Source organism: Aquila chrysaetos, chromosome 1 (genome assembly GCF_900496995.4).
Source record: "Aquila chrysaetos chrysaetos chromosome 1, bAquChr1.4, whole genome shotgun sequence".
In the NCBI taxonomy this organism is placed as follows: Eukaryota; Metazoa; Chordata; class Aves; order Accipitriformes; family Accipitridae; genus Aquila; species Aquila chrysaetos.
In genome coordinates, this window is record NC_044004.1 from 56,908,766 (window position 1) to 56,922,836 (window position 14,071).

The following is a 14,071-nucleotide window of genomic DNA, read 5'->3' on the forward strand; positions in this document are numbered from 1 at the left end:
TTTGATCTTTGAGGTGTTGCTGGCTGCCTTAAGTTTTTCAGTTAATGTCCAAGAGGTAGGTTTCAGTATTGCAGACAGGAAAAGAGCTGCTGGCTGGGCTGCTCTGTGAAGTCCATTGGCACTGGACCCTTTCCCTGTCCTCGACTTGTCAGACCTCATCTGGCAGAATCTCTGCCAATCTGGAGACGCCCTGCACAATTGCATTCAGGAAGAAGCTTGCCTGAAGTCTTGGTGTGTATAGCATCGACAGACTTGATCTGTTGTTACTCTCATTTGCATATGAATTTGTGGGCAATATTATAGAAGAGCTGCTGAGTATTTCAAGTGTTAACAGATTTGTAGCATTCAGTTGGTGAATGCCTATTGATTAAATGGTTAGGTTTTTTTAATAATCTAAAGCATGTAAATCCAAGCAGGCTGGGCAACATGAATTTTCAAAGTGAGCGTGCTTTGGAAATACAATTCATGTGACTGGTGCTGGTCTCCCTTTTTGTTTGCATCACAAATATTGCAGTGAAAAACTTAACTGCTGGGAAACTTGGAAACAGTGATTCCAGAGGCTATGTTACAGAGTATTCATAACAGGCAAGTTTGGTATTTGTAAATGTAACCATTTGCTTTGGGAAATCTGATTCCAGTTGTAATCCAATATGCATGTTTCAGTCTTATAGATAGGAGAGAGGCAATCCAATTAGCCAAAAACCATATACCATGTGATACATGAACCCATCTGTAACAATCTGAATTTAAATACCCACCGCAACTGCTCATGGACTGATAATTATCTTTGACTGCACTCAAGAAATCATTTTGAATTATGAATATAGAACCACTTGAATCTGCTCATGAACAGGAAGACTTAAATTGAACTGAATGTGTTATTTAATACAAGGAACTCACACAACATTTGTAAACAGTGGTGTATTCTAAGCAGTAGCTCCTGCATCTTTTGTAGCAATATGTGGAGGTCTTCATTAACAACCAGCACACAGTAATTGGGACTCTAAATTTAAAGCTCATCTTGAACTAGAGGAAGCAGTACAGCAGACTTAAGTTTCTACCTGAGCTGGGGCAACTTCAAAAGTCTTGAAATAAATGCAACAGGAACAAGTGTTTCTATAAACTTTGTATTTCCTGGAGACAACAGCCTGAAAGGTTTTGAAATTTATATTAGTGAAATAGGAGGTTCTTGTTCACTGCTGCAAAAGAAATTCACCAGTATTAAAGGAGAAACATCCACGTCCAAAACACCTGAATGTTTTTATCTAGATTAAAAAAAGGCAGCTTCTAAAACTTGTGTTTTGTTCTCCTTTTCTATACTAGCTCCTTTTGTATGTTATTTTCGAAAATGTGTATTAGTATTGGTCAATGACCTTCCTCAATGGACACATTTAGTTACCAGATGTAAACATGCTGCAAATAGCTCATGCCAGGCAGTTCAGCCAATGCCTCCCAACCTTGACAATAAGACTTAAGCAGACTGGAAGGGAGGCTGTCAAGGGATTCCTGCCAAATAGCTACAGGCTGCAATCTACTGAATGCATCGTGTATGAGTACCCTCAGTTTACTCAGAGTTCATTTTTCCTCTCAACATCATGCTTTTATGTGGAAGACTTGAGACAAGGGTATTATAAATCTCTATTTATGAAATGAGTTTGAAGATCTGCGTTTAAATGTTGTCACGTTTAGCTTTTTTTCACTCTGGCCTTTTTTTTTTCTTTTTTAACACAAGTTTAGCCGGTGTCAAGGGAATGACAGAGAAAACTGATGCTGAACATATGGTCTCTGGAGATGTGAAAGTTAAACCTGTCCTATGCTAAGGGAACCTCACTGCAAAATGGCAGTTCAGGGAGCAATGGAGTCTTTTCATCACATAAACATTTTAGAGACAGACTCCAGCAGGAGCCTGGGCTGAAGTAGTAGGAACTCTTATACATGAGAAGGATTCAGAAGATCTTTCCTGATGCTGTTGAATTGTAGCTGGTTTAGAGTATTATGCCCCTCTCAGTAGGAAGCTATCTCTGTATCTGCCTGTTTTCCTTAACTCACCTCTCAGCAAAAGTGAAGAATGTGGATTGAAGGTTGCAGCGCAGCCGCGAGAGTGCTACAGTGCTGCACCAGGAATCGTCACACAGAAGCATGTGCACTGCATGCAACCTACTACTTTGAGCAATCTTATTGGCACAAACTGAGGACGACCTGATTTCCTCTACCTTCAGTGAGGAGTGTCAAGAGGCCTATAATGAATTTTATAGTGACCAGGACACTTAGCGAAATGTTTGTTCAGAAGTAGTCATTCAAATGCAATCTGCTGTCAGTTGCAGCTTTTTCTGTGCAACTTGTTGCATTGTGTAACTCTTCATGTTTTTTGAGGCTGAGACAGAGAGATGGATTTGCACCATGTATCACTGTAATGTTTTGTTAAAGCAGTGCTGTGATTAAGAGCACGGATTTCTTCATTTGTTGTACAGGAATATCCTGTAACTTCAGAGAAGAACTACAGGAATGGTGAGGCTGTTTTTGACACCCCTACCTTACCAAAATATAGTGAGGTTATCAACGGATTACTTGTCCAGGAGGTCATATCCTAAAACACTTAGTGCAATGAAATCGTTTCGCTAAGACATAGCTGTGAGGAAGCCACCATTGCTTCCTCAATATTTGTCAGCCAAGGATCATAAAAGTTATATGAGGATGATGTTTTGTACATTTGTGATGCTGTATTTTTATATATGGCTTTCTAAGATTTATACTCTACATTTAAAAACAATAAGTTAATCTCACTACAACGATATTGTTCAAACTTATATTCATGTATTGATGTTTATCAACACTGAATTTGTAATAGCCATAGTTACAAAAGACACTTATTTAACAGCTATACATTTTCTGTATGCATGTTCCTCAGCACTTGTACATGAGCAGACAGAGGACTTTACAGCATGTGTTTGTCACCATCAGGTTAATATGGTTAGGTTCATTTTTTTTGTGTATGCAGCTATCCTGAATCTTCTCAGCAGAGTTGTTAAACTCCTGTGAAGATTTTAAATTCTTAAAACAGAGTGTTTCAGGGGGAAAATGATACTTGCTGGATTACTATACACTTTTTTTTTTTAAAGGAAAAGTGAGAGTACAACTATGGCACGATGGAAAATAAATCTGTTTTTTCAGAAATGCAGACCATTGAAAAACATGAACTGGCATTTAAAAGGAAAGCCATTAATGAACAGAACTCTTTGATTCAGTGGATTTAAGATCAGGCCTTGGATAGGAAAAGTGCAAGTCTGGAATTGTGATACATTTTTATCAGAGTACAGTACTCTAAGACCAGGTTCTTCAGTTATTCCACACATGGAGGGTTTAATGTTAAATACCAGATTTACTTATTTGAGGATGTTTCACCTTATGCAGGATTTTGATTTAGCAGAGTGATACAGCAATGCACTGAAATCGCAGTAGAAATACAAATTACACTTAGCAGAATATAGCAATTGACCATACAGATGAATCACAATACAAACATGATTCTCATTACGACTCTCTTATGATATGCTCACTGTCACAATGCCAGGCATCCCGCATCGCTGGGAAGGAATGCGGGCTAAAGCCAGCTCAAGCCTTTCTCCCTTCAAACTTCTCTTTGTTAATTGCTTAGTTTTGGTACCAGGTTGGGTTGAGCACTCCCCTGTGCTGGTCTGGCTAACTCAGAAGGCATTCACACTCTTTTGCTTAAGTTCTGATTTACTGTTTGAGAACATTCATACAACCAGTTGATCCAGGCAACTGATACAGCCATTTATCTAAAACAAAGGCTGCCCTCTAGTCCCTTTTGTATTAAGTTCAGCTTTCTTTGCAACAGTGATGGTCAGTGGATTTTGATTGAATTGGGTGGGAAAGTGTCTGTGTAATAATGCCTAACATGTTTTCAGATGCAGACAGAGGTGTATTTTTACATGCATCTAGCTATGGAAAATTTGGGAAAATAGCCCGAATATTTTTTTTTCTGGTGAAGGTATTTCATAGTGAAACACGTTACTGTATCTTCTGCAGAGAAGTGTTCATTGCCACAGTGGTATTTTTCTTACCTGTGAATCTCCAGTTTAAAATCTTTTGACATTTCTAAAGTCAATCACAAAGCTCCTGTTAGGGTCACTGAAGGAAGATCTTACCCTTAGCACCAAGACAGAAAGCTATGGGATGTTCATCTAAGCAATACATCCTCCTGGAAGTATACATTCCATTGGAATCTAATGTTCACTAATACAGAAACTTTGGTAGAGTTTAACTTAGTCTCTTGGAGATTTTCTCCTTTTTAAAAAACATTTTTCATATATATTTGAAAGATTCTACTGTTGCAGACAGAGCTGAACTTCATTCACCTGAACTTCATTTTGTCTATTTGCCTGGGAATAGGGCTAAATTGTAAAACAATTGAATAGACTTGGGGCTCATTAGGTCTTCATTATAAAGAAATTTTTTTATCAGATGTTTTGTAATTTTGTTACTCTAGAATTAATACACTTATAATAGAAAAACATCGTACATTTCAGCTTCAGTAAGTAAAGGAGCCTGTTACAGTTCAGTAAGTAAAACATAAATGCCACAGGTCAGATACAGCTGAAACAATGTTTTTTTATGCCGTTGGCTTATTTTGAATAATCCCTACAAACATTGCCGTATATAAGGTGGGACTGTGCTTTCGGACTGGTGCATACATACGTCTTCAAGTTCCTCTTTCTTTCTAAAGCAGAAAAGTAAGTGATGCCTAAAAGTCTCATGATATTTATAGCTAGGGTTCATCAGAGGAATTATGTTTGCTTTCCTGTGGTATGACTATCTAGTCCCAAAGCAGGAGAGCATTGTCCAGTGCTGCCCTTCTAGCAACTGGCACCATGAAATGCTTAGGAATAATCATCTGCTGATGTGTGCAGTGAACTGATGAGACTTGAGGCTGTGGAGACGGTCTTGGAATTCCTCCGTGAACAGCCATTGAAACTCGTGTCCCTCGGAGCTGCTCTTTTCTTACGGCTGGCGTGGGTGTTGTCTCCATCATTCGTGTCGAACACCACTGTCATGCTGGACTCCATTCTGGACACAGCATATAGGCTACTTTGCCGGGTGGGATGAAACCTGGCTGCCTTGAGCTCTAGCTCGTCATAGCTGGACACCTCAATGAAGGGGCACCAACGGAAAGCTCGCTTGAAGCCGGCTCGGAACCTGGGAGGAGAAATGCTCGGTAAAAGCCTGTGCTTGCGAGAGCCCGCCGCGGGCCTTCATCTGAAAACATACACCATGCTGAGAGGACACTGACTCGGCTAATTATCTTGCCCCTAATCCTGTTTGTGGTGAGTCAGTGGGAACTTGCTTGACTAAAGTCTGAGTAGGGTAAAAATGACAGTGGTAAGAGCTCATTTCTGTTTCTGATTTTCTATATACTTTCCCTGCATTTTAACATTGGTATTTTCCTGATGCTCGATTTCCCTTCCTTTGCCCATGCCTAAATAAACAAACACCAGCTTTCATAGCACTGTCTTCACAGAAATTGTTTTGATTTGACCTATGATGAAATCTGCGCCTATATTTTCATCTTCTCTTGGCAAGAAAATTTGTAGCATTCTTTTCTCTAAAATACCATCCCAGTTTCCAGATTCCAATATCCCTTCTGTGTTTCCCTCTCTAACAGAGGTGCTTAAATGGAAATGATGTAATGATTAATAATTGTTCACATAAAATATTTGGAAAATAATTTGTAATAATTAAAGAAGTTCCTAGAAAGTTGAAAACTGAATGTGAACAATGTACAAATGGGAATTTTGAGGCTTTAGCACATTAGTGCTTGCAATATTCATACAGTGTTATTTTATTTCAATTCAGAGGCAGAGATTTACTATAAAGACTGTTGTTACTTTTTGTGTGTATGCATTTCCAGAATAGAAGTTAAATATATTAGAAAAACAATTATCTGTAACCTGAAAAAAACACCTTTTCACCTAGACCTAAAACTTATCAGACTTTCTCACTTGTCTTGCTTCTCTTGTTTTGTTTCAACAATCAGCTGTGTTGTTTAATGTGTCTGTAAGCTTTTTGGAGCAATGGTTCAGCAGTCCACATTATGAAAAAATATTGGAAGAACCTCTGATAGAAATGGATTTAGTGAAGGAAGCTGTAAAACCTAAACATCTCTAGACTGTATTTTTTTGTCTCGCCTTGTACCCTCTTTCTCATTCAGGGCATGGTTTTTCTTCATCTTGAAATAATGCTCTTTTTATCTAGATACGTAAGTAATATCCTAATTAGCCTGGAAGATGAGGCTGGGAATAGGTGTTATAACTCTGATACTAGATCCAGCAGATGTAACAATACTGCATTAATTGATCTGACTCCCAGCAAGAGGCTGTATTTTCCTACTGCATGAAAAGGAAGCAGATGTTCCGGCTTCTTGATTTCAGTATGGAACTTAATTATAAGAAAACTTTCACCAGTATTTCATTCTTACATTAAATTCTGAACAAGGTGACCTTTAGTGTGTCTCAAAATTATGAAATTTTTGTTTATTCGTAATCTTTAATCCAGATGTTTAATTTTGCACTGTACGAGTGTCAACATAAGCCACATCAGAGATACTGATTTTTTATGCATAACATCTTTTGTAACTCTGCCATAAAAAGTTTTTGAAGAAAATGGCAATGTTTTAGAGGTTTTATGGTAGCAATTGAGAAAATATGAGGTGTGGTTCTTCCTCACCTGTGATTTTGTAGACACTGGACACCCAGTGAGATCTGCTTTCTGTTGAAATTAATGGGAAATTTGCTATTTGAGTTAGGATTTTGTTCTAGCATACTAAAACTTTACCTGTTCTTTAAACAGTTGTAAATGATCAAAAGGGGCAGAAGGCTGTATGAAATCAGGCATTACCTTGATATTTTAAAAGGCTATGAATGTTAAGCATCATAAACTATCCACATCAAGGAGGCAGACTCCAGTGTTTTTACACCAATAAAAACTCAGCAGGATTTGGTCACTTCATTTTTGATTAGACTCCTTTTGACAAGTATTGCATGATCTTTAGTGGGGTTTTATAAATATTTAACAAAATTGGTATAAAGCGTGCCAGCAATTAAACTTGACACTAGCTGCTCATTCAAAAGAGATTTCAAATAATATTTCACATTACTTATTCAATACTGATTCATACTGACTGAGTTTGTGAACTGATTCATTGTTCTTGGTGGTCTTTATCCAATAATACTAGAAGAAATACTGAAAAATAGGATGGCCAGGATGATGTTTGTTTAGATTCTGGTCCTACAAGCTGAAATGAAAAACATGAGTTCATTCTGCAATCCAGTAGTTTCAAACTGCCAAATATCCATAAAATCTCACCAAACTCAACAAGTGCAGTGCCTTTGAAATTCAGAGCATAATGCCTTGCTATCAAACAATACTGTAATTTAGTGTTGAGTAATGAGAATATAAATATTTGTTTTATTAGCCTGTTACAGACCTCAGAGCCCAGTAGAAATCTAATGGTGAGGTATAAAATACACAGCAAATCACATTTTATATGATATCCTTCCAGCACTGCAAAACAAATTTGTGGCTACAATTAGTTAGTGAACATACAGATTGCACTGTATATCACTAATGACTGTCTTTACTTCTTTATTTAATGTTTTGCAAGCCAAAAAATATTAAACTGCTTTAGATTTTAAATTTTGTATATGGAAACGGGAAGGGTTGGTTTCTGAATACTGAATTTTGCTCTGAAATTTTCAGTAGACCAAAGTATTTACTGGAAGTGTGCATTTGTTTTTTTGGGATTCATTTCAAGTACAAACCTAAAGGAAGTTTTTGTTTTGTTTTCTTTCCCACTAACTGAAAACTATTCAAGTGAAAATTCTTTGTCTTTTATCCCATTTAAACCATTTATATTCTTACTGAAGCTATGCATGCCAATTGTTTCATAACCAATTCTTACCTCTTATTAAGACAGCAGTAGATAATGGGATTGTACATTGTGGAACTCATGGCAAGCCAAAAGCTGGCCAAATAGATTTGCTGAATGTATTTCCACCGATTCAATTGTTGATAGATCCCAGTAACCATGAAGTAAATGTGGTAGGGCAGCCAGCAGATGGCAAATGTCAGCACAACCACAATCATCATTTTTACCACCTGAAAGAACGAAGTAATAATGCTATTTGACAATATACATTAGCCTTTTTTATTTGGACTAGCATTTCAACATCCATTAATAATTTTCTTGCATTTGATTTTTAAAGTTAGTCAAAGCAAAGGTGAATATGCTTTCATATAATTTTCCTTATAATCTGTCTTTCCTAAATTTCTGTTTATTTTCTTTCTTTCTTTTTTTTTTTCCTTGGCTGGAGATCCTCCTTTTCCTAAGGAAAATAACATGTAAATCATCTCTAGCTTTATTTGTATTGATTCTTCCAAGTAATACATTTGCTTACTTATATTTAGCTATCTAAAATATTACTTTTTTCTATACACCTAATCATGGAATAAGGTTACAGGGTGTTTTATTTGGAGACCTCATTTTGGCCTTTATTGACCCTAGTGTCTTTTTTGGCTGTGGTCAGCAAGAATGTTGCTTGTCCTCAATTATTAGATGTGAGTTGAGTAAACACTAGGTTGTAGGAAATGAGCAACTGCAATATCCTGTTTAATTTCAGAGGCTAACAGTTTCCTTGGCTGGTTATCATTATTTGTTGTTTTCTGCAGGCATTGTAACATCTGTTAGCTACCATAGTTTCAATTAAGCACAAATAAAGAGGAGCTCTGTTTTGCACTTGAAATACAAGAAAAGTTGAGTCATGTAAAATTTTCACTCCTGTCTTCCCCTCTTCAGCAATGCCAAATACTAGCCAGCTACCATTGTCAACACAGTATGTCACACGTTTACACAACAGAGTTTCTTTTGGTAGGTAAAATGAAACCAAACATGATAGATCTGTGCTGGGAGGTCTCTTGTTCATTTGTACTGTGAATACTGAGGAATAATAGGGATCGCTATCAACAGTTACTTTCATTTCTCTGTACAAGCTGCCGTTTCCTACTATTTGTAGTGTTGCCAGGAAAAAAAAAAAAAAGAACTGAAATTTCCCATACCTACACATCTTAGGTTGATATTTTTATAACATTTCAGCTAACATAATTGAATCATTTTACATATAAATGTCATGGTGCTGTCCATAACTCATATTACATCTTCCTGTGGGAAAGATAAAGCAATTTTTCATTTAATATCTGGCACCAGTTTACAAGCTTTCCTGCTGGCTGGGACTGTACTGTACACGATTTTGCTTATGAGAATACTTATTATTACTGATACATATACCAGCCATCACTTAAAGATACAAAAAGGGCATCTGTCCACACATACAACAACATTAATAGCATTTGGTTCTTCTAAAGCACTTTTCATCAGTTAACTGTGAACCATTGCAGAAGGAAGATCAGTATTACTATAAGGGAAGGCAACACACCAAAACATAGTATCACTTTCACCTTTGGTAAGTGTCCATCTGTATATCTATATCTAGACATGTATAGATGTATATGGGACTATATGTGAGATGTCTTTTGGGGGAGGGAAGAAGTTGTGACTGTATGTGAATAGACATTTCTGGACTAAATTAGGTATCTGAAATGATGCCATAAAAATATGTTGTCAAATCACAGTCTCTCATTAAATGGCATGTCTTTGCTACTCCTTTGGGCATAACTTCCACTATTCTTCTGCTGGGGATTTACACCTCTACCTTGCACACATTGTACAGGTAGAAGACTCAACTCCATTGTTTCACCACAATACTTAAGCTTTCTGTCCATTGATTTACAGGTGCACTTTGCTTATGCTGTGGTTTTATACCTGTCAGGAATGATAAGTATTCAACACCATTCAGGATTTCTGTGATTTTGGAACTCTTGAAAGTCCAATTACTTGCCTTGATATTTAATTAGCAAGTCTTGCAGTACCAGCTGTGCATGTGAAATTATTCCTAGAATTATTTATAATTGGAATATCATAGGTACTAAATGGAAGGATTTTTGTCTACAAGTTTTCAAAGTGTAATCAGGCTAATCCGTATTTATACTGAACATTTCACCTGTGCAGTGCTTGAGAACTGAAACAGTAGAGCTTTCCAGCAATATATGTAGTTTAATCTGGTTGAACCCTGTGTCACTCATGCCCCAGAGCTGCTAGAAATCACAGTAAGAGTGCAGGTTGCCAGTTTGTCCTACTAAATTGTGTTAACAACATTTTCAAAAGAAAGTTGTTTGTCTTTTTTCTTACTTCCAAATTCTTATTGGCCAGTTTTCTGTGTTATATTGAATGGCAAGGCAAGCAGCACTTCAAGAGTCCACTTAAAGGTCTCCTAAAGCTAGTAAACCTTCACAGCCTGTGCTAATAGTAGCTTTTTGATTTCAACTGCTGCAGTCAAAAATTAGCACAAAATGAATTAAGGTTTGGCTTAACCCAAATATAGTATTTCAGGTTTTCTTCAGAGAAACAGAAATCCCAAAATAACTATTTACACTATGACCTAAATAAAATCCACAACTAAAAATCTTTTGTCACAATTTCAGGCGATTCAATTCTTATTTTAAATGTTTTAACTTTTTTTTTTTTTTTTTTTTAAGTTTTGAAACCAAAAATGCCAAATCACCCCTAGAAAAATCACATCTTTTCCTGCAAGGTTACTGTTTTGTTTAAAACAAACCACTCATCTTTAAAAACAGTGAAATCAGCATAAAATTTTCTTGTTGCTGTTTCTGTCTGGAAATCCATGATTAAATATTAAGTCATCACCATCCTGACAGCAGAAGTTTCTGAAGCAAATAGTTAAACTAGACAACAAGCAGAAGATGATTTTAGATGGAAATTAGTGTTTGATTTAATTTGTGAAGTAACAAGTCACTGGAATGACAGACAGTGAAACACACTACGTTCTTAATCATTCAGGTTTGCAGCTGTTTTTCGTAAATAACAGAAATTACCTAAAAATTTAAAGTAACATTTTTCTCTCAGATAAGGCTGTATCAGTCTGAGTTTCACTGAGGTGAATGGTAATATACTGATATATGTATGTTTAGAGGGAGGCACGCAATGAGGTTTCCTTATTAATGTGTAAAGTGTTTTTTCCTGGAACAAAAAAGTGCTAATTTTTCCAGCAAAAAGGGACCTTTAAGAAAAGTCAAGGTTAAAATGTCATTCTTTTGAGTATTTATGTAGCATAATGCACTCATTGACATATTACCTAAGAAGATAAGTCTGTGTGGCATAAAGTTGTTTGAAACACAGGGCAGTTACAGTTGAATTTGAAGTCAACCACAAAAGTTATGAGAGGAGTCAAAAAGCACTATTCTGTCCTTGTTTCATCAGCTAAGAATGAGTACGTGTTGGCAGAAATGGAGAAAAAGAAGAATAAGAGGAAACTGAAAAGGAGGGAGATATTATTCCCAATTTCCTTTCCTCTTTCAGAGACAGGCACATACCCACTGTGCAAGGCCATAGCTTACGGTTTATGGCTGTAGTTCTTGTCCATCCCTTTGGTCTTTCCAGTGTTCAAATTTCATTTCCTGATGATATCAATAACTATGAACAGAAACTGCCTTCAGGGTCTGTAAACCCAGAGCACTTGATTTTACTTGGTATAAATCCTGAAGAATGAATGCCAGTAAACTGTTAAGCTCAATTAGGGCACAGGGAAAATAAGGGAAACAGGCAAAGTATGAATTTGCTGCAAAAGCCTGATTGTCTTTTCCCACTACACTGTGATGTTTCACTAAAAAATCTCCAATGACACTTTGCAGGTTCAACTGCAGAGTATAAAAAGAGCCTCAATGATTTTATTTTTTTGGAGTACTTAGACCTGTGGCTCTGACAATACAAAGTTCTTTTATTTTGTTTCTTTTTAATATGCCTGTTCTGCTTTATTTTGGGGGGATATTACCATTTTTCAATTGCTTTCTCTTCTGTTCTGTGTTGCATAGAATTCATTAATAAGGGTTTGCTCTTGTGCATTAGGAAACATTTCTAAAGCAAGCAAACCAGAAAATTACTGAATTCTGTTGTGCTTAATCTCTAGCTCTGTTCCTGCCACCATTTCACCACGGAGCTTTCCAAAATGGGTGATTGCAGTGAACACCACCAACCTGTGTCCCAGTGGCACTGTTTTCCCCTGGTCTTCTGTTCAATCTCCCTTTCTGTATTGTGGGCAGCATGGCTGGAGGAAAGGGGTTTTTTTCTGTTCCAGGACTTTTGTTAAAATTAGTTGTACCAAGTCTCTCAGTTGTGCAACGTCAGGCAAGTCTGCAGGCTAGATTTGCAATATGATGAAAAATCAAAGTATTTTATATTTTGATTTTCATCAACATGTTCTGCTGAAATTGTTGTACTTCTGCCTATGTCTAAGAAAAAGTATGTCTATAAAAAAAGTTAATTTATGTGCTTTGTAGTCTTGCCCGTTCCTTTAAATCCTTCCTCTCTGAGTAAGCAGCATTCTCTCATTAATGAATGGTATGTAATGAGAAAAAGAGATATTTAAAAGAACAAACCAGACATAAGTTCATTGGAATTGGAGTTTGCAGGTTTGCTTTTGTTGTGAAACATTTGAAGCAGTAAAAGTGAAAAGGAGCTAACAGATTCTGCTGCACTTGCAAAGAGCAGCAAATACATTTTTTTTTCCTCCTGTTTTTATTTTGCATGAAAAATAGCTAGAAAAAATGAGTCTGATTTAGATGTAGCGTTGAGAACAGCTCTTGAAAGATTAGGAATAAAATACACTTTTCTGAGAGACTCAGTTGCTGCTGGGGGGCTATAGCAATTCGCATTGCAAGGCATTGATTTGCCATCAACACCCAAGATTTAGACCACAGAATCATTTCCTTTTCAATCTGCTCTGTAGCTCCTTATTTCCTTTCTAAGTCATCTTTGATATTGCTGCTTCTACAAGGTCAGGAATTTGGCTTCTGATTTAGTTTGCACCAATATCGCACGCTGTAATTTCATTAGTTTCAGAACTTTTACCCCTAGGTGTTATGCAGATGTAAATGAGAAGCAGAGCAAATACTTTAAGAACACATACAGTGTAAGAATGTTTTTGTTTAGCCACTCATGGATATTTTTTGTCCATGAATACAACTTAAACACAGTTCACAGATAATCTCTGGGAGTTCTAATGTGTTTGTCTTTCTGCTCTGTGCTCTTTTGGAAGAAGTAAAATACCAAACTAACACTGCACAAAGTATTTCTCCCAACGTGTTAGGATGCAATCAATAGATCCACTTCCCAATCCCGGGGACATACATGGTACTTGTGCACTAAGCACAAGCACCAGAGAGAAGGGAACACCATTATGTCTTGTGCTTCTCCACAATGCTTAGTTGGAGTAAACCATCTATCTTTTGCAAGAAAATTAGGATTCAAAGGTAAATCTACTGGTATTAGTACAAAGATAGGACTGATTTCTGAGATGCCAAGTGCTGTGGGTTTTCATATAATTTTGACAAGCTCAGGGATTTTCTGTGCTCTTTTAGCCTATAGAAAGGATAGATTCTTTATAGCTGAAGGAGATGCACATTTAGAAGGAGAAAGAATCGGAGAGCTTGGAAGTCTTTTAGTCAGGTAAGGTACTTATCAATTCTAGTGCTTGCCAAATAATTTTATTCTTCTGACTTATACTTTCCATCCATTTTTTCTCAGTTGCTTGAAATAAAGAAACTACCTTTCATTTCAACTTGCATAAACCCTTGCTGCAGACAGAATTCACAATCACTTACTTTGTTATTTAAACTGTAAAGTTGAAAAAGTTATTCTGTTCTAGTATGAAGTAGCTTTGAATCAGATTGCTGTCTTACAAATGCTAAAATGTGGGGTCCCCCCACCAAATCAAAGCAATTTTGACATTTTTCATGAACGGTCTTAGCTACTACCATTTTTAAATGATGCTTTTCTAAAGTTGCATGGAACACAGCTTTGAGTGTGACTTTAAGGTTCTCTCAACATGTCAAGAAATATCTGTTCCATTGAAGAAAAGGGGTA

At 36.7% G+C, this 14,071-nt stretch overlaps 1 protein-coding gene across 3 annotated transcripts in view; it reads right to left on the bottom strand.

The window, feature by feature from the left end:
* Window positions 1-3,235: 3,235 nt before the first annotated feature.
* The window catches only part of TACR3 (tachykinin receptor 3), a 43,460-nt gene continuing 32,624 nt past the window's right edge, over window positions 3,236-14,071 (bottom strand). For 2 of the 3 annotated variants that reach the window (XM_030014806.2, XM_030014797.2), the window contains 2 exons: window positions 7,979-8,175; window positions 3,236-5,217 (listed from right to left, as the gene is read on the bottom strand). In XM_030014806.2, the coding sequence (XP_029870666.1) occupies window positions 4,902-5,217; window positions 7,979-8,175 (513 nt within the window). In that variant the 3' untranslated portion in view covers window positions 3,236-4,901. Of the gene's footprint in view, window positions 5,218-7,190; window positions 7,313-7,978; window positions 8,176-14,071 lie in introns of those variants that run through there. The other variant, XM_030014816.2, reaches the window with a different exon arrangement.